At 61.2% G+C, this 17,493-nt stretch overlaps 1 protein-coding gene across 10 annotated transcripts in view; it reads left to right on the plus strand.

The window, feature by feature from the left end:
* Positions 1–1,636: 1,636 nt before the first annotated feature.
* Positions 1,637–17,493, plus strand: part of CACNA1B (calcium voltage-gated channel subunit alpha1 B) — a 198,330-nt gene continuing 182,473 nt past the window's right edge. For 7 of the 10 annotated variants that reach the window (XM_070596531.1, XM_070596535.1, XM_070596540.1 and 4 more), the window contains exons 1-3: positions 1,637–2,065; positions 2,974–3,080; positions 6,679–6,818. In XM_070596531.1, the coding sequence (XP_070452632.1) occupies positions 1,783–2,065; positions 2,974–3,080; positions 6,679–6,818 (530 nt within the window). In that variant the 5' untranslated portion in view covers positions 1,637–1,782. Of the gene's footprint in view, positions 2,067–2,973; positions 3,081–6,678; positions 6,819–17,493 lie in introns of all 10 variants that reach the window. The other 3 variants (XM_070596538.1, XM_070596539.1, XM_070596541.1) reach the window with 2 other exon arrangements.

The raw sequence follows: 17,493 nt of genomic DNA on the forward strand, positions 1-17,493 counted from the left end.
TGTGATGCCTTGTGCTATGGCAGCTGCCTTGGGCCTTTAGGTGATAAGCATGAGGACAAAAAGTATACGTGGTGAACATGGGAGGCAGGAGGGATGGAAAGAGTCTGTGTTCCTGAAGTGGCATACTTTATGACTTTTTAACAAGTGAGGTTAGAACTATTGTGTAAGCCACTGATAAGTAGCTGGGAATTGGCTGCTTACCTCTGAAAGCATCCTCGGTGATCACACTCTGGCCCCTACAGCCAATTCCCCACTCAGCAGCTAGAGGGACCCTTTCAGACCAGGAGCCAGATGACGACCTTTCTGCTCAGAACTCTCCTGATTTCCCATCACACTCGGAACAGAAGCCAGAGCCAACCTTGGTCTGCACAGCCTGGAGATTGGCGCCCTGGGGCCTCTGCACTCAGTGTCCTGGTCTCGCCTTGCATAGCTCACTTCTCTAAGACATTCAGGTCCATGTCCGCTTGGGGGTCATTTCCTGAAAGAGATCTTTCCTGAGTGGTGGTGCAGAAGCCCTCCGCCACCGTCGCTGGTGATGTTGCTTCCTGGTTCTCTTCTCCCAGCGCTCACTGCTGCCTGGTGCTGCCTGTGGTCTGATTTGCTCTCTGTGTACTGGCAAAGGGGAGTGCCTGGCAGTTGCCTCACCTCCTCTGTCACTCCCCAGGGGTGATTCCCAGAAGTCTTTTTATCCGAACGTTGTGAGGACGGAATGAGCTCCTTGGGTGTGAACCGCGTAGAACAGCGCCAGGCAGAAAGTAACCACTACGAGAACACTTGCCATTCCTTGTATAAGAATGTCAGCTCCTTGAAGGCAGAGCTGGGAACCTAGCACCCCGCATCGAATCAGGGATTAGTGGAGAGGCTGAACTAACGGATGGATAGATGAAGAGCACACAACAGGCTCTCTTTAAATTTTTGTTGAACGAATCGTGGAACGATGGAATCTCTGAACTGAGATTTTGGAGCTGATTCAGTGTGTGTTGATGGGAAGGCCTAGGATATGATCGAGGGCCGCGGGGCCCCACGACGGGGTTGTGCATCCTGAAAACCCGAGACCAGGAAGTTGAAAGCATCGTTCATAAGGACGTGGAAGACACCGAAAGGCTGGGTGGAGAGGGGCCGGGAGTCAACATCTTGGAAGAAGCCCGTGGTCCGTAGCGAGGGAAGGGGGCCTGACGATGTGCGGCTGGGAGCCGTGAGGTGTGGAAAGAAACTGGCAACCAGGGGCCTAGCCCTCCCCTATTTGGGCTGAAGCATCTCGAGACTGGTGATGCCGCCTGGGAAGAAAGGAGGCGTCGGTTTGGGCCGCTGAGCACGGCCGTCGATGACTCCCAGCCCCGCCCAGCTCCTGGCCACAGCCGCCCAGTTCAGCATCTGGCCAGCGCCGGACTCCGGCGCGGGGCGGGACGCGCGGAGGGCGCAACCTTACCACCCGCCCAGGCCTGGGGCGCAGCTGGAAGCACCCGGGTGCCGAGGCGCAGCCCCGAGGGCGGGCTGCCGGGACCTGGCGGCTGGGGCAGGGCGGGGGCGGCTGGCCGGGGGCGGGGCGGGAGGGAGCCGGGCGGGCGGGGCCGGCGTGGATTGGGCGGGCTCCGCCACGTGACTGGCCCCTTATAGGGCGTGGTGCGGGGCGGCGGAGTCGGGTGCGGCGGCGGCCGGGCCGGGAGAGGTCTGGTGCTGTTCCGGCGGCTCCGCGGCTGCTCCGCTCCGAGTGCCTGGCGCGACCCGCGCCCTCCCTGCCGGGGCCGCCGGGCCGGGGGATGCGCGCGGCGCCTGGGAGCCATGGTCCGCTTTGGGGACGAGCTGGGCGGACGCTATGGGGGCGCTGGCGGCGGAGAGCGGGCCCGGGGCGGCGGAGCCGGCGGAGCGGGCGGCCCCGGCCCGGGGGGGCTGCAGCCGGGCCAGCGGGTCCTCTACAAGCAGTCGATCGCGCAGCGCGCGCGGACCATGGCGCTGTACAACCCCATCCCGGTCAAGCAGAACTGCTTCACCGTCAATCGCTCGCTGTTCGTCTTCAGTGAGGACAACGTCGTCCGCAAATACGCCAAGCGCATCACCGAGTGGCCATATCCTGCCAGGGGCCGGGGGCCGCCCGAGGTCGTAGGGACAGTGACGGGGCGGCGTCCGCGCCCCGCGGGGTCTGGGAGGGGCGGCCTGGGCGGGCGGCGGGGCTGGGGCCGGTGGCGTGGGGCGCCCAGTGGCCATCTTCCCTGGGCCGGGTGGGGGTGCGACCGGCAGAGGGGCAGCGGGACGCCGCGGCTCACCGAGGAGGGGGTGGGGCGAGGCTCGAGACTCCTCTCCGCTCGCGTGTGCGTGCGTGTCTGTGTGTGTGTGTGTGTGTGTGGTCGTGGCGGCGGCGGCGGCTGCAGGAGCAGGGTGGACCCTGGGCGGAGCCCCCTGCCCTGGACTTGGCCTTTCGCTCCCTCGGTCCAGGTGCAGCGTGCGGCCAGCCTCGAGGGCACCCGAGGGCGAATCCGTGTCTTTGTAGGTGTGAGCACCGTGTGGATGCGAGCCCGTGCGCGTGCCTGGCTGCAGGTGCTTGCGCGTGTGTGCGGGCAGTACACGAACCCGGTGCTGCGCGTGCGTGCGTTCGGGTCTCTCGGTACATGCATGTTCACGTGCATGTCGGTACATGTGTCTAGGTCGGCGTGTGTGCCTGCGGGTCCTTCCTCCTGCCTCGCTGGGGGCGCGCAGCCCCCTCTCCAGGGCGCGGGCGGGGCCGCGGAGGAGGCGCTGTCCGCGGTGCTGACGCCCCGGGACGCGCCGAGAGGCTGGCGGTGGCGACTACAGAGGCCCCGCCTCGCGCGGCCCCCGAGGATGAGGGCGGGGAGGGAGGGGAGGGCTCCGGACTGGTCATCCTCAGCTCCTCCGGAGGCGGCCTGAAGCGGCTGCTGCAGTGCGAGCCGTCGGCCTTGGCCTCCTCCCTGCCTCCCCTCCCCCTCGGCGCCTCGCGGCCGGTCCTTAACCCACGCACTCCTTTTGAGTACATGATCCTGGCCACTATCATCGCCAACTGTATCGTGCTGGCACTGGAGCAGCACCTCCCAGACGGGGACAAGACGCCCATGTCCGAGCGGCTGGTGAGTGGGGTGGCTGGTGGGGTGGCAGCAGCTTGTCTGATTCCAGACCCTTAGGATCTGTGGCTGAGGGCAGCTTCCCCAGGCGGGGCAGTCTGGGCAGCTGCCTCTCCTTCAGTGGAGGAAACCGGTAGAACCCGGCAGCTGACACCTCCTTCAAGGGCAGGAGACCTGGGGCAGCCAGCTCAGTCCCTGATGGAGAAGGATGGCAGAGGCCATGTAAGCCAGCAGCTGTTCTGCTCTGTGCCACTAGCTACCCCCACCCCAAATGGGCCATGGCCTTAGGCCTAGGGTGGGGGAAGGGCATTCCTAACGACCCAGGGTCAGGACTGTCAGGCTGTATGTGGGCCCTGGTGAGGGGTGGGCTGTCTGCTCACCCTTCCCCGCTGGGCTCTGATAGTCTTTGGCCCACGTGGTGCAACCTCTCCTTCAGAGTTGTCTTCCCTGCCCCTGCTTGAAACCCTTTCCCCATGGGGCCATCCCCTCCCATGGGGAGCTCTCCTTCCCAGGCTTTCTTCCCAAACATCCTGAATCATTTTCACCCACTCCTGCCGAGAGGTCCACAGCCCTGTGGTGTCCCCCGTTGAAGCACAGAGCCCATGAGAGTCAGGGTGCCAGGGCAGGGTCTCTGGAGGGGCTGAGGCAGAGTGGTGTTTGGAGAGCTGAGCCCTATTTCAAAGGTGAGGCCATGTTCCCTAGCCCCCATCCCTCGCTGCTGCTGTGGCCCCTTTGTGTGGACTGGGTGTGGGCTCCTGGAGACCAGAGAGCCTGAGCCTCAGAGCAGAGAGAAGGAAAAGCAGGTGCAGGCATCCAGTGAGGTCCTGGGGCCTGGCTGGAGAGCTGCTAGAGGCCCTGAGGCCCCCGAGGAGACAACCTCTCCTGGGGCATCCGGCATCCAGAGGCTGATCCCTCTCCCCACACTCTGGCGAGTGGCTGGTCTTCTCCAATCTTCTTTCCCTTGCTTCAGCAAAGACAAGCATTGATGAAACAGGGCCTGTTTGGTGCTTAGTGTGGGCCCTGAACTCCCCTCCCCCCGGCCATCGCAGGCCCTAGATGGGGAAAGGGAGGCAGATAAAGCTGCTCTGGGGGTGCTCACAATTGGGCTGGGCACCAAGAGAAGGCGAGGAAGTGGACAGCCAGGGCAAGGGAGGTTTCATGGAGCAGCCGTTTCTTCAGGCACAGAGAAGGCTGGGGTGGGGGCCACTTTCAGCTGTGGGGCTCAGGGGAGGAGGAGTGTGAAGGGCAGCACGGCCATGCCACGAGGGAAGGAGTGGGATGTGGTCCCTGTGGGCGACTTGCCTAGGTGTGGAGCCAGACGAGGTCGCTTGCCTTCTGTGGGCCCCTTGCCTACTGCATGCTGGTTTTGAGCGTCCACTCTGGAGGCCGGAGAAGAGGGCAAAAGTGAGAGAGAACTGGGGATTCAGGCAGGGAGCCTCTAATACCATGCCAGAGGGCATCGTCCTGTCTCCAAGGCAGTCTGGCTGGCGTAGGGCCGAGGGAATAGGCCGGGGGTGGGGGAGGGGCCACGGGGGCAGGGCAGGCAGGCCAGTGTACGGAGTAGGCTCAGGCTTGTGCCTGCTGGGCAGCAGGCTCGAGTGGGCCAGCCTGGCATCCTGGCAGCTGAGGGAGAGCATCTTTGTGGTGATGGGGGTGGGTACACTTCTAGGCGCTGGGCACTGAGCTGCCAGGAAAACAAGAGGAATGTGCCCCTGGGCTTGGCCTCGGGGCCTGAGGAACCCCAGCTGACCATAGTCCTGTGTGCAGGCAGAGGCCTTGCAGGCCCCTAGAGTGGACAGGAGGTGGAACACAGAGAGTCAGGCCTGGAGAGGAGGGGCAGCGGCGAGTGCAGGGTTCAGGTCTGGATGCTGGTGCTGCTGCCGGGGAGCAGGTAGGGCTGCATAGTGCAGGGGCAGCCTCGTGGATGGGGTGGGGCCCCCACAGCTCCCTCTCTCTGGGAGCTCCACTCCCCACCCGCCCATCAACTCCCTGAGTGACCTTTGGCCTCAGCCTCTAGCTTGCAGTCCTCTCCCACCCCAAGCCCATGGCTGCCTGCCCACCCACCCCTGCCCTAAGTTGCCCCTTAGCCGCTGTGGTGACGGGTGGGGCTGAGGGGAAGAGCTGTGAGGAGAGGGGTCTCCCAGCTCTGGCCTGCTCATCTCCTGTCTGTCCAGAAGCTTTCTGTGAAGATCTGTTTGCTGGGGCCCAGCTGTTCCCCCGGGGCAGTTAGTCAGTAGCCTCTTCCCTCGAAGAGAGGGGACCCTCCAACTAAACTAGACCAGAAGCCTCTTGGGGGATGATCCCCATCATGAGTCAGCATCAGGGTGGCAGGATGGGAGAGCTGGGTTTTGAGGGGCACTTGACTGCTTGGGCCCCTGGGGGCGGAGGCTTCCGCTCAGGCTGAGGGTACACCAGGTTGTGTGGGGAGAACCCTTGAGGGCTAGGATTCTTGGGGGAGGAAGGCTGCTGGTCCTGAGTGGGAACTGGCAGCATCCACGGGGAGCCAGCCTGGCACCCCCTCATCTGCAGCCCCGAGATGGCCGGCCCCCAGCCCTGGCAGGGCAGAGCAGCCTCTGAAGGGCAGTTCCTCCTGTGGCTCGGGACAGTCCTGAGGGCAAACCCTCCCCACCACCGCTTTGTCTGCTCCTTCAGGAAGCAGCCCTGAGTGCAGGCAGCTGCAGACGCCGACCCTCCCCGTGCGCCCATGCGCCCCCTGGGCTGGCTCCCTGGGACTCACCTGCACATAGGCTCTCTCTGCCACCCTCCCCAAGTGTGTTATGCCCCTGGTCACTTGCCACACCGTCTGTGCGTGTCTCCATGTGATGTCCTCCTCCCCAAGCTCCTAGAGCTGGTCCCCCACCTTGCTCAGCACCAGAGGGGCCTGGCCCCAGTTGGTGCTCTGTTGACTGAGTGACAGATGCAAGCTTGTGCAGGGGGAGGGGCACTGCCATCTCCTGCCTCCGTTCCTTTGCTCGCACTGTTCCCTCCAGCTGGAATTCTTTTCCTTGCCACTCTCCAGAAGCTCCCTGAGGTCTGGTCCTGTTTGCTCCCACCAAGAGTTACACGTTTTATTATCCAGAAGATGTGTGTTGAATGAATAAACAGGGTCTGGGCCCTGCTCTGGGGAGTTGGGCCTTACCCACGCAGCCTGTGTGGTGGTGGAGCCCAGGACCAGACCCAGATGGTCTCTGGGTTTGAATCTGGTGCCTCGAACAAGCTGGGAGTCTCTGACCCAGTTCCTTCATGTCTCTGTGCCTCAGTTTCCTCTAGAATGGGGATGATGATAGCACTTAATGGGGTGGGGCATTGAAAGGATTACCCTAGTTGTTGCAGAAAAAGCCCACAAATGCTGTTGTTTTCGTCATTATTGCTTCCCCTGACCCAGGGCCCTTCCTGCTGTGACCGAGAGACGTTCCCTGTTAGGCGAACACAGCAGAGGAGCAGATGGGGCCCTGACAAAGAGCCAAGGTGGAGAAGTCGGGGTGTTGCACCGGGTAGGGCCTCGCAGCTGGGACAGTGGCATCCTCGCCAGCCTGCCCTGCCTGTTGCCCCGGCCTGCTGCCCGCGAGGGTGGTGGCGACCTCAGCTCTGTGCTTCTCCTCAGGATGACACGGAGCCCTACTTCATCGGCATCTTCTGCTTCGAGGCGGGCATCAAGATCCTCGCTCTGGGCTTCGTCCTCCACAAGGGCTCCTACCTGCGCAACGGCTGGAACGTCATGGACTTCGTGGTGGTTCTCACAGGGTAGGCGGCTGGGCCTGGGGGTGCCCTCTGCGTGGGGCTAGCGGTTGGGCAGCCGTGTCCACACTGGTGGCCCCATAGCCCTGCCCGGGATGGGCGGGTGTGGGAGCAGGTGGCTGTGTGGGAGGAAATCTCTGATTGCGTCCTGTGTGGGACAGGGTTGTTTCTCCCTGCGAGGTGCCCGTGCTGAGATCTGTGTTCAGGTGACTTTGCTTACAGAGCCACAGGGGTGGGGCCCTGGTTCTGTGGCCATGTCACAGTGGGGAGGGGTTTCCCAGGACAGTGGAGGGCGCTGGGCCTTATTTTGTAAATCCTGGGCTCCAGCCTTGTCTCTGTGGGCCTACGACCTGGGAGAGGCATTTTCACGTGTCTGAGCTGTTTTCTGCATGAGACCACAGCAGAAACGTCTTCCTGGAGCTGGGGCTGCTCTTGGTCGAGCCTCTGCACAGGAGGTGTTTTCAGTTTCTGGCTCCAGGAAGGTGTACATCAGTGTCTCACCCACCACTTTCCTCCTCAAATGGACCCTGAGGATTACCAGCTTGAGATCCACAAAACAACCCAGGAGATCTAGAAAGCCGACTTGGGGATGGGCCGGGTGGCAGCAGGCAGAGCAGCGCCCTGCTCCTCGTCGCTGAGCACCCCCCCCCCCCACCCCGCCGACATTCAGGGCTTCAGTCTCTTGCTCTGTGGGATGGGTCCTGTAGGGCGCGGCACTGTGTGGCTGAAGGCTCAGGCTGAGCCTGTTGCTCCAGCACTGGGGGTGGCGGTGAGCGCTTGGGGAATTTACTCCTCAGAACCTGTTTGCACAGCCCAAGTCCCAGAGGGCCCACCCTGGGCCAAGGACTGCAGTCTGTTCTTTCTTGGAGCCTCACGGTCCTGGGGAGGCCCTGAGCACAGACTGGAGAGGAGGGAGCGGGCCCCACTGCAGCCCAGAACACTCCGCCCGAGGGAGGGGTGCCGGGCCTCGGTGCCCAGTGACCCCCAGCCTGCCTCGGCCAGGTGAGTGGTGCGCAGAGGTGGTCTGGGCTGAAGGCGGAGGAGGGAGGAGGCGACTGTGGAAGCCCCTGGGCCTAGGGCTCGGGCCTCCATGGGCTCCTGCCTGTGGGGAAGAAACACACTTGGCTAAGTGGCCTCTGGGCTCCTGACTGAGGCCCTCAGAGTGGGCCGCCCTCAGTCACCTGCCCCTTCTGCTCAAGCTGCTGATAGCTGGGCCTCGGGGGTGTCTGTGGCGTGACGGAGCTGCCTGTGTGCTGTGCCTCATCCTTTTCCCTCGGTCCTTGGCCTGTCACCAGCACTGTCGGGATGGGAGCCTCTGAAATCGGAATTCATAGGTTTTCTGGGCAACTTTCTGATTTCTGTTCCGTTTTCTACAATGACTGAGAAGGGAAGGGAGTGGGGAGACTTCTGCTGGGAAATGGGGTTCCTCAGTGTGCGGGGTGCTGTCCACGACTGCCTGCTGTTGGCGATGCTCTCTCCCCACAGTGGGTGTGGCATCAGGGACATTTATGGAAAGCCTCTGAGGCTCTGTGGAGACTCATGCTCCCACCAATGACGCTGGTGGGGAGGCTAGGGGTGAGTGTGGCCCCTCGGAGGGCACGGTGCTCCCCACGGTCCAGTGGGCACTGTGCGAGGTGTCGAGGAGTGTCACGGGCTGTTTATATCTCTCTCCCTCCCTCTAGATGCCAGTCCCTGAGGACAAGAACAGAGTCTTATTTTTCAAGATGTCCCCAGAGCCTAGCTTGGGGTGGCCCCCGGAGGGGCCAGGGCACGTTGGCTGAATTAGTGGGTTATCGAAGCGCCAGTGCTCTGTGTTTGGGCCAACTGGGAGCTGGGCGGGTGGTGGGACCCTGCCTGCCTGGATGCTGCCATGTCGCCATGTGTTTGGGCTGCGGGGAGCCTGTGAGGAGGCCGAGGAGCCCCCACCAACACCTGGGCAGGACCCATGGGTCTTCCAACAGCACATCCTGATTCCAGGTCCTGGGAGCCTATGTCCCCCAGCAAGGGCTGGGAGAAGCCTTCGTAGGGTGGGGCACGCCGGCTGCGCTCCCTTGCCATTGTCCACACTCCTGGGCACAGGAGAGAACGGGAGGGGCTCACCTTCCTGGGAGCTCCAGCAAGAGGGTCCCAAGGGTCCTGAGACCTTAACTTTGCCCCCCTGCCCTGGCCTAGGAGGTCCCTTCCTCTTCCTCTCTCTTCTTCCCTGTTTCTTCACCCCTCCCTCTCCTACCTCTGCTGCTCTCCTTTTCTTCACGAGGACGTCTGTCCCCCCTCTGTCTCTCTCCCTGTTTCCGTCTGTGTCTCCCCGTCCCTCCTTCCCATCCTGTTTCTTTGTCTCCCTGACTCTCTGTGTGTCTCTCGCCCTCCGTCTCCCTCCTTAATCTCTTCGTCTCTGTCTCTGTGTTTCAAAGCTTCTCTGCCTCTCTGACCTGTTATCTTTTCTTCCACCCCGCCCCCGCCCTGTCTCTCTATTTCTTTCCCTCTTTGTGTCTGTTGCTTTGTGTTTTTTGCTTTTTCTCTCCCATACTTCCTGTGTCTTTCTCTCTTCTGCTCTGTTCTGTGTTTCTCGTCTGGGTCAGTCTCTGCTCTCCCCAGAGGTGGCACTCGGCTGGGAGGGGAGCCCCCAGGTGAGGAGGGTGATCTGCATCCCACGGGGGCACACACGCTGGCCCAGAGACACATTGGGGGTGGGAGCTTGTGAACCTGTGTGTGCATGTGTGTGTTCATGTGTGTATGTCTGCATGACCACGGAGGCCCTGGGTCTGTTTTGGGGTGAGTGAGTGCTGACCCTTGGGAATCAGGGAAGAACCCTGAGCTGAGGTCCCTGTGGGCAGCCATGGGGGGGCCTTATTTCTCGTTATTTTGTTGTTTTTAATTAGGGTTTACTTAATTGGTGCTCAGAGGGCTGGAGGCCCATGGGGGAGGGGAGGCCTTCTGGCGGGGAGGCCCTGTCGCCTGGCAGAGCTGGCTGGTCTCCAGAGGCCAGCTGGGGTCCCTTTTGCTTCTGGGGTGCTGTACAGGTCGGGGAAGTGCCCTGGGTGGGACGGGCCCACCCTGCATCAGGGAAGCCTCTTGGCTGCATATACTCCTGCACCCTTGGCGTTGGGGTCGGGGCAGGACCCGTCCTGGCTCCACAGGAGCGAGCCGTTCCGCCTGGCATCCCTCCGCCCACCCTGCTGTCCATGTGTCTGTCTGGCCACTTGAGCTGCTGTCTTCTGATGCTCCCCCCACCCATTTGTCATTCTTTAATCACTCGTTTATTCAAGATTTGCTGAGCTTCTGCCAGGCACTGAGGACACGGCAGTGAATGGGACCACGTGCCTGCCCTGGGGGCTGCGTTCCAGGGGAGGCGCCCTGTGACTGTGCATGGTGCTGACCTGGGACGCTTATCGCTGAGCGTCTGCCTCCCACCGCCCCTTCCCTGGACGTGCGCTCCACAAGACAGTTCTTCATGGCTACTCGTGGTACCTGGGTAGGCGCCCTGGAAGCCCGCGCTGCAGAAGGAAGCACCATGCGTCCTTTTCCCATGTGGAAGAGGCGTGAGGAAGGGGTCTTGGCTGGGAGGTGGCTTCTTTGTGTCGCATGGTCAGAGTAGGCACCAGGACCGAGTGGCTTCTGAAGGACATGAGGGGCTGAGCCCTAGCTACTGGAGAGAGGCCATAGCTGGAGGTGCCAGCACCAGGACACAGGTGTGTTGGTGGCCTTTAGAGCCTGAGACAGGCAGGCTCCCCGCGGAGTGGGGATCATGGGGGAGGCGCTCCCCTGAGTGGCCGGGAGCCCTGTGCTGATGGCCGGGGCTCGCCCGTGAGGTGGTGGATGTGTTTCAGGAGTGGGGAGGAGGATGGACAGGTAAGCGCGGCATTCATCGACTGGCATGTGATGGGTTCTGGCTAAGAGCTTGCTGGAAAGGCTCCCACAGGAATAGGGGCCTTGAACACCTGTAGGCAGTTCTTCTACATTCTAGGGACTTTTGCAGCAAATTGGGACAGAGAGGTAGGGCAGTGGCAGGGGGAGCTGGAGGGCAGGTGGCTTTTATTAAGTTAGGGCTACTGCCTGTGTGCTGGTGGGCATGGTCCAGGAGGCCAGGACTAGTGGACAATGCAGACAGAAAGTGCTGGAGCGATGTCCTGGAGCAGAAGAGGGACCCAGGACCCCGGGGTCCACGCCTGTCTATCCATAGGGGCAGGAGCTGGAGGAGGAGCTGAATGTGTGTGCTTGGGTTGGCAGATGAGAAGGAAGGGATATTGCAGAAATTCTCCTCTGTGTCTGTTTCCATTGAACCAGGAGGTAAGCGCATCAGTGGAGATGTGATGTGGGAAAAGGTTAGAGGTTGATGCATGAGGACATAGGATGAGATGGGGGCCCAGAGGAAGGGAGAGGGACCGAAGGCATGAATGAATGAATGAAGAATGAGTGAATGAGGAGACCTCTTTGCCTGCATCCCAGCTTTTCACCTCTTCTTCGGCTCCCTCTCTGCTCCTCTCCCTCCTTCACCCCTTACCCATCTGGCCCTGTGGGAGGTGGGTGTTGAATGCTCTGGCTGCTGGGGCACAGCAGCGAGCTGGAGGCTGCCTTCTTCCGGGAGAGACAGTGAAGAAACAATGCACCATGCGGGGCAGTGAGCAGCAGAAGGCTCGGGTAGGTTGGGGATAAGTTTGTCCTTTCACTGGGATCTGGAAAGGTCCCTGAGAAGCATCTTGAGCAGAGGAGCAGGCAAGAGGGGTAGTGGGTCTGGGCAAACCCAGGAGGAGGGACAGAGTGCAGATGCAGAGCAGTCTCAGAGGCCACTGGAGGCTCTCGGTGCAGGGACTGGTGCTGGGTGCAGAGCCGACAGCAGGAACCAGAACCCAGCTGGAGGCGAGGGGCTCTTGGGCCTGGTGGAGCTGGCGCAAGTCCTGGTCTAGTCTCTTGCCCACAGGCAACCCTCTGGCACCTCTGAGTGTGGCATCCACGTCCCCAGCCCATCTGTAATTGGCCCATGTGTGTCTGGCCTCCCGGTGCTGTCCCCACATCACTGCCTCCACCCTCCCAATCCCCTCTGAAGACCCCATCCCACCCTTTGGTCCTGAGGGGTTGATTCCAGCTGGGAGTCGGGGCAGGGGCAGGGTCCCCTCAGACCCTGGGGACTTCTTCCTACTGGCAGAGAACCCCAGAATCCTGAAGCTCTGAGTGTCGTACCCCCCACCCCAGTCATGGCCCCAGCCTGGTGCTTTCCTTCCTGGTCTTTAGGGACAGCAGAGAAAGGTGTCCCAGCTCAGGCAGGTGGCTCCCCGAGGGGACATTTCCAAACACAGCTTCTCGTTCTGCTCCAAATTAAACTGGGATTTCTCTCCAGGACATGTAATTAGAGCTCAGAGTCCTCTCTCCCGGGACTGGCCTCCTGCGGGAAGGAGAGAGGGTGTGCGGGCTGGTTTGCTTAGGGAGGGCCGTCTGGTCCTGGGCTCGCCCCTCCACAGTCGGGGTGCCTGCTGCTTCCTCTCCTTTTGGGCGTGTGGACACAGGCTGCTCCCTGGGTGCCGGGGAGGCCTGGCTGAGAGAGGTGATGGAAGGGCAGGAAAGCACTCTGGGAGGAAGAAGACACCAGCTCTGGGCCAGAGGGCTCCAGCAGGCGTGGGCTGAGGTGAGTGGTGACACGGTCCAAGTATGGAGGCCAGGGAGGCTGTGCCTTGCTGTGGGTGACCACTGACTTCGTACCTGATTGTGGGGTGACTCTGTCCAATTTTGAGGTGACAAGAGACACAAGGTCTGAGTGACCATTGACATTGGGTTTGGGCGTGGGCTGACCCTGGTGTATGTCTGAGCCTGGGCATTCGAGCAGTGTCATGTTCAGCCATCAGAGCCAGCTCCATGTAGGCTCTTCCCCATCCTGTGACTGTGGTCCTGCAGGTGGGGTCTGATACTGGTCAGTTAGGGGTCTGCTGGGGGGGGTCCTTTGATGCTGGTCAGTTAGGGGTCTGCTGGGGGGGGTCCTTTGATGCTGGTCACTTAAGGGTTTGCTGGGGGCATCCTTTGATGCTGGTCAGTTCAGGGTTTGCTGGGGTGGTCCTCTGATGCTGGTCTGGTTGGGGGTTTACTTGGGGGCGTCTCTGATGCTGGTCTGGTTAGGGGTCTGCTGGGAGGTGTCCTCTGATGCTGATCTGGTTGGGGGTTTGCTTAGGGTGGTGTCTCTGATGCCTGGTCAGTTAGGGGTTTGCTGAGGGGGTCCTTTGATGCTGTTCAGTTAGGAGTTTGCTGGGGGGTCCTCTGGTGCTGGTCTGGCTAGGGGTTTGCTTGGGGGGGTCCTCTGAGGCTCGTCTGGTTGGGGGTTTGCTTGGGGGGGTCTGATTCCTGGTCATTTAGGTGTCTGCTGGAGTGGGGGGCGCCTTTGATGCTGGTCTGGTTGGATGTTTGCTGGATTTCTTGCCCATCTCCTCCTGAGGCTGGAAACTGCCCTCTCAACATGGACCCCCTCAACATGTGCTGAGACCAGGGGGAGGAGACTGAGTTCTGACAAGTGGCCCCTGGAGCAGCAGAGGGAGGCTGTCTGGAGGGGGTCTGAGGTTGGGGTCCCTCCAGGCAGCATCCATGGAGCGTCACTGGTGATTCACAGCAGGTCTGGCTGGGGCTCTGCAAGCCCTCGAGTGCTGTGGTGTCCTGGAGAGCTCCACTCCGGAGTGCTGCCCAGTGCCAGGTGCCTGCCTCCTGCCATGGCCTCCACTGGGCCTCCGGGGCCCTGAAGACAGGCCAGAGCCCTGTGCTGGATTATGTAATGTCCGAGGGTGGTGAGTGGGGTGGAATCCTGGCCTCCCTGGGCACGCGCCCCGGGGCTGGGTATTTATGGAGGACCAGCTCCCTCCTGCTGCTTGCTCTCTCTTGGTGTCTCCCCTCCCCATCTTCCTCTGTTTTAGGATTCTTTACACTGTCCCCTGGGGGTAGGGGTGGCCAGAGCCAGGCTCCTCTTGGGCAGGACGTGGGGTCCAGACTGCCCGGCCTCAGACCTGGAGCTCCGCTGAGCTATGTTGTGCAGTGGGCAGCTGATCCCAGGCCTCAGGCTCTGGCCCTGGCATGTCCCAAAGGCTGGCTGGGGTCCACTCTCCGGCTCGTGTCCCCATGTGTGGTGGTGGGCTGGAGGGTGGGCAGCTGCTGGGCAGGAGCATCAGGTCAGTGTGCAGATGCCTGGGGGTCTCTGCACAACCCCAGGGGTTCCTCTTACCCTGAGGGCATACTGGCCATTCTCGCTGCAGACCTGTTGCCTTGGAGCCCAGAGCAGAGATGCCCCAGGCCCAGATGTCACAGGCCTCCCCAGGGAAAAAGGGGCACACAGTAGGAGGAGGGAGCAAGGTTTCAGCTGGACCCAGAGAAGGACTTTATGTCATTCACAGGGGCCTAGGCTCTTTGCCCCTGAGGCAGGTGTGGTCCCCAGGGCCCAGTGAGGGGCTGGACAGAGAGATCTGTTCTTCACCCACTTTTCTGGCAGTTACTGGGCCCCCATGTGCCAGGAACTTGCTGGGGATGCTGGAACTCCACCCCATGGGCTCCCCTTTCTGCTGACAGATGAGGTCTGCAGTGCCCAGGGCCCCGTCTGACTGCACCCTGAGCTCTGTCAGGCCCCAGGCTGGGCTCCCTGTGCGGTGAGTTCTGTAGGTATGCTCAGAGTCCCCCTCACTCCTGGCCCTGCCTCAGAGCCACTCAGGGATCCCCCTGAGAGGATCAGTCAGAGGACCACATCCTGAGCAGCTGTTGTCTGTGCTGGAGGAAAGGCCGGACCAGGCCACAGTGGCCAGTGGCCTCTGGGTTCCGTTCTGAGTGAGCCTCAAAGCCTCGGAGGCCGGATCAGGGGAGTCTCAGCCCAAGGTTCACTCAGTTCCACCAAGAGGGGCAGTGGGAGGATGGAGAGGTGGGCAGTGTAGCCTAGGAGCATCAGTCCAGTCCTGGCTTGTGGAACGGACGTAGGTGCTGGAAGGCAGCTTCTGGGAAGAGGGGGGACTCAGCCATGGGGAGGGGCGAGGGTGGGAGGGCTCGGGTGGTAGCAGGGGCATGTGCTGCTCTGGGCCCTGTGGTCTGCCCACTGCAGAGTGGCGGGCAGGGGGCAGCCCGACTGAGCTGTCAGAGCCCATGGGCTGCTCCCCATCTTGGGTCTGTGGCTGGTGGGCTGGAGAGGCGTGGCCAGAGTTCTGAGACGGGCTGTAAATTAGTCGCCAACATTTAAGAAGAAGGAGCTTTTACATAAAAATCCATGTTTCCTTCTTGCTTGGGAGAAGTCCCTGGAGCCTCCAGTCCCTCTGAGACAGACACCAGCGTCTTGTCTGCTGGACCCGGGAAGCCGCCCGAGGTGGGTGCTTGAGGCTCTTGAAGGGCTGTCCCCTCTGTTGGCCCCCCTCTGAGGCTCAGGCTTGGGGGTTCTGCTCCCCAGAGCTGCTGCAGCCCGGTGCCCACAGGTCCCAGCCTGGCATGCCTCTGTGGAGGTGGCTGAGGGTAACTGCTCATGTATCCTGAGGCTGGTTCACCTGCAGAGGTCACAGGAGGTCCAGTTTGTGCCTGGTGAGGGCGGGAGCCTTCAGGCATGGGTGGTGGACATACCTGCAGCTGTATGGGCAGGTGGCCCACAGATTAATCTAAGGCCTATAGAATCTGGCTTTAGATTCTCTTTTGCTGCTCAGCTCCAGGCTGCTCCCCTCACCATCCCCCTGTTTCACGCTGGTGAGCCCAGAGCTGCAAATTCACACCGAGGTGAGAATGGTTGCTAATGTCTTGTCGCGTTACTAGGCCTGGAGCCAAAGCTGGTCCCTGAGCTGGAGAAGGGTGGGAGAGCAGGTTCAAGGTTGGGGGGGGTTCACCTCCAGCTGTGCTCCCCGGCCTTCCCTGGCCCCAGGCCCTTCTTGGGCTGGGCGGGTGCAGGGGGCTGCTGGGCCAGGCAGGGCAGGGTTCTTCCCCCACCCTGCGTGCCCTCTGGCCCATCTCCACTCCAGTCTGCAGTCAGACAGACCTAGAACTGGCAGATTCCCAGTAGGTCACACATAACAAGCCCCCAGGTGCCCTGTGATCAGCCCTGCCAGCCCTTCTCTGCTCTCCCACTGTGCTCGCCTCGGCTCTCCAGGCCTCAGTGTCTCGGCTCCTCCCTGGGGAGGCCCTCCTAGGAACCCCCATCACACCAGCCAATGGCACTCTCTCCCTGGTCCCCTTTCCCGGCCTGTGGGGGCCTGGTCCTCCTGCTCCCTGTTGAATGGGGGTGATGGTGTCCTCTTGTTACCGAAACCAGAGTGGATGTGTTTCCTGGCGAGTTAGATCAGACTCCACGGAAGTAGTTGTCTCACAAAGGCAGGCATATTTGCAGCAAACAGGAGACCCCGAAGAATCATTTCCAGAGACATGGCGTCCCCAAACAACGGGAAGCAGGGACATTTATTTGGGATGGGGAATGAATATTCAAAAGGAAGAGGTGGGTATCGTCTTGCGCAGGCTGTTGGAAAACGTGATTCCGTGTACACTGCAGGTAGTGGTAGCAAGGCCTAAGCGCCTCCTGGAGAGATCTTAGCCTTAAAAATAAGGCAAAGGTCACAGACAAGCTCTCATGGCGAGGCCTGGTCTGGTTCTGGGTGGCTGGTGATGGCATCTCCTTAACACAAGGAAAGGAAAAAAAATAATTTGGAAAAACAGTTAAAATATCCAAACCCACCCTTGAGTTCCTTGGGGCAACTAGCCGGTGACACTCTCCAGCTCCTACCCACTTTCTCCGCCTGGCTGACCTCTCTTCCCCGTTTTCTAACCCCAAGAGGTCCCCCTCCTCTGGCTCGCTTGCTCCACGGTGTCCCCGTCGTCTCTCTGCTGATGGTCTTGTTCCCTCGAAGGACTGTGTGTTAGTCAGCTTGGGACGCCACAAACGCCTAACCTACAGGCGTTTACTGTCCCACAGTTATGGAGACTGGAAGTCCAGGATCAAGGTGCCCATAGGGTTGGTTTTGGTGAGGGCTCACGTGGCCCCTTCTCTGTGTGTGCAGAGAGAGAGAGGTCTCTGTGTCCCCTCCTGTTCTTATAGGACACCAGCCCTGTCGGATTGGGGCCCACCCTGATGACCTCCTTTAACTGTATTATCTCCCAAGGGCCCCAACAGTATAGTCACATTGGGGGTTAGGGCTGCAACATAGGAATTTTGTGGGGGACACAATTCAGTCCTAAGCGACTGTGCTTGGACTCCAGGCTCCTCTGGACAAGCCTCTGTCTGACTCCGTCACCATCATCCCCCAATCCTAGTGTGCAGCAAGCGCTCACTAAATACTGTGGTGTTGGGAGAACAGGGAGCCCACCTTGGCCCGCATGGGCACAGGGTGGTGATGTGACTGATCGGGGGCACTGAGGGCTGCAGGGCAGGGTGGGTTTGTGGCTCCTAGGCCCAGCTGGCTGTGGCTGCTGTATGGGGGCCCTGGTTAGATATTGTAGGATCCATCATCGCTCCTCTCTCCTCTCACCCTTCTTCTGACTGTGGGTCCTTTCTCATTCCTTCTGGGTCATCAGTCTGTGCTCCCAACAGAGCCACAGCGGCAGTAGGAGCAACAAGCACCTAGAATGGGCTAAAGGCAGGACTTCCCACCCATCCTAGGACACCCGTGCCGCCCCCCCTCCATGGGCACTGCTGAGGGGGGAGGGAGGGCCCCTGGGCATGGCCTGGCTTCCTGTCCGAGGGTGGAGATCCCTGAGGGAACTC

The sequence above is a fragment of the Equus przewalskii genome, chromosome 26 (genome assembly GCF_037783145.1).
Source record: "Equus przewalskii isolate Varuska chromosome 26, EquPr2, whole genome shotgun sequence".
Taxonomy (NCBI): Eukaryota; Metazoa; Chordata; class Mammalia; order Perissodactyla; family Equidae; genus Equus; species Equus przewalskii.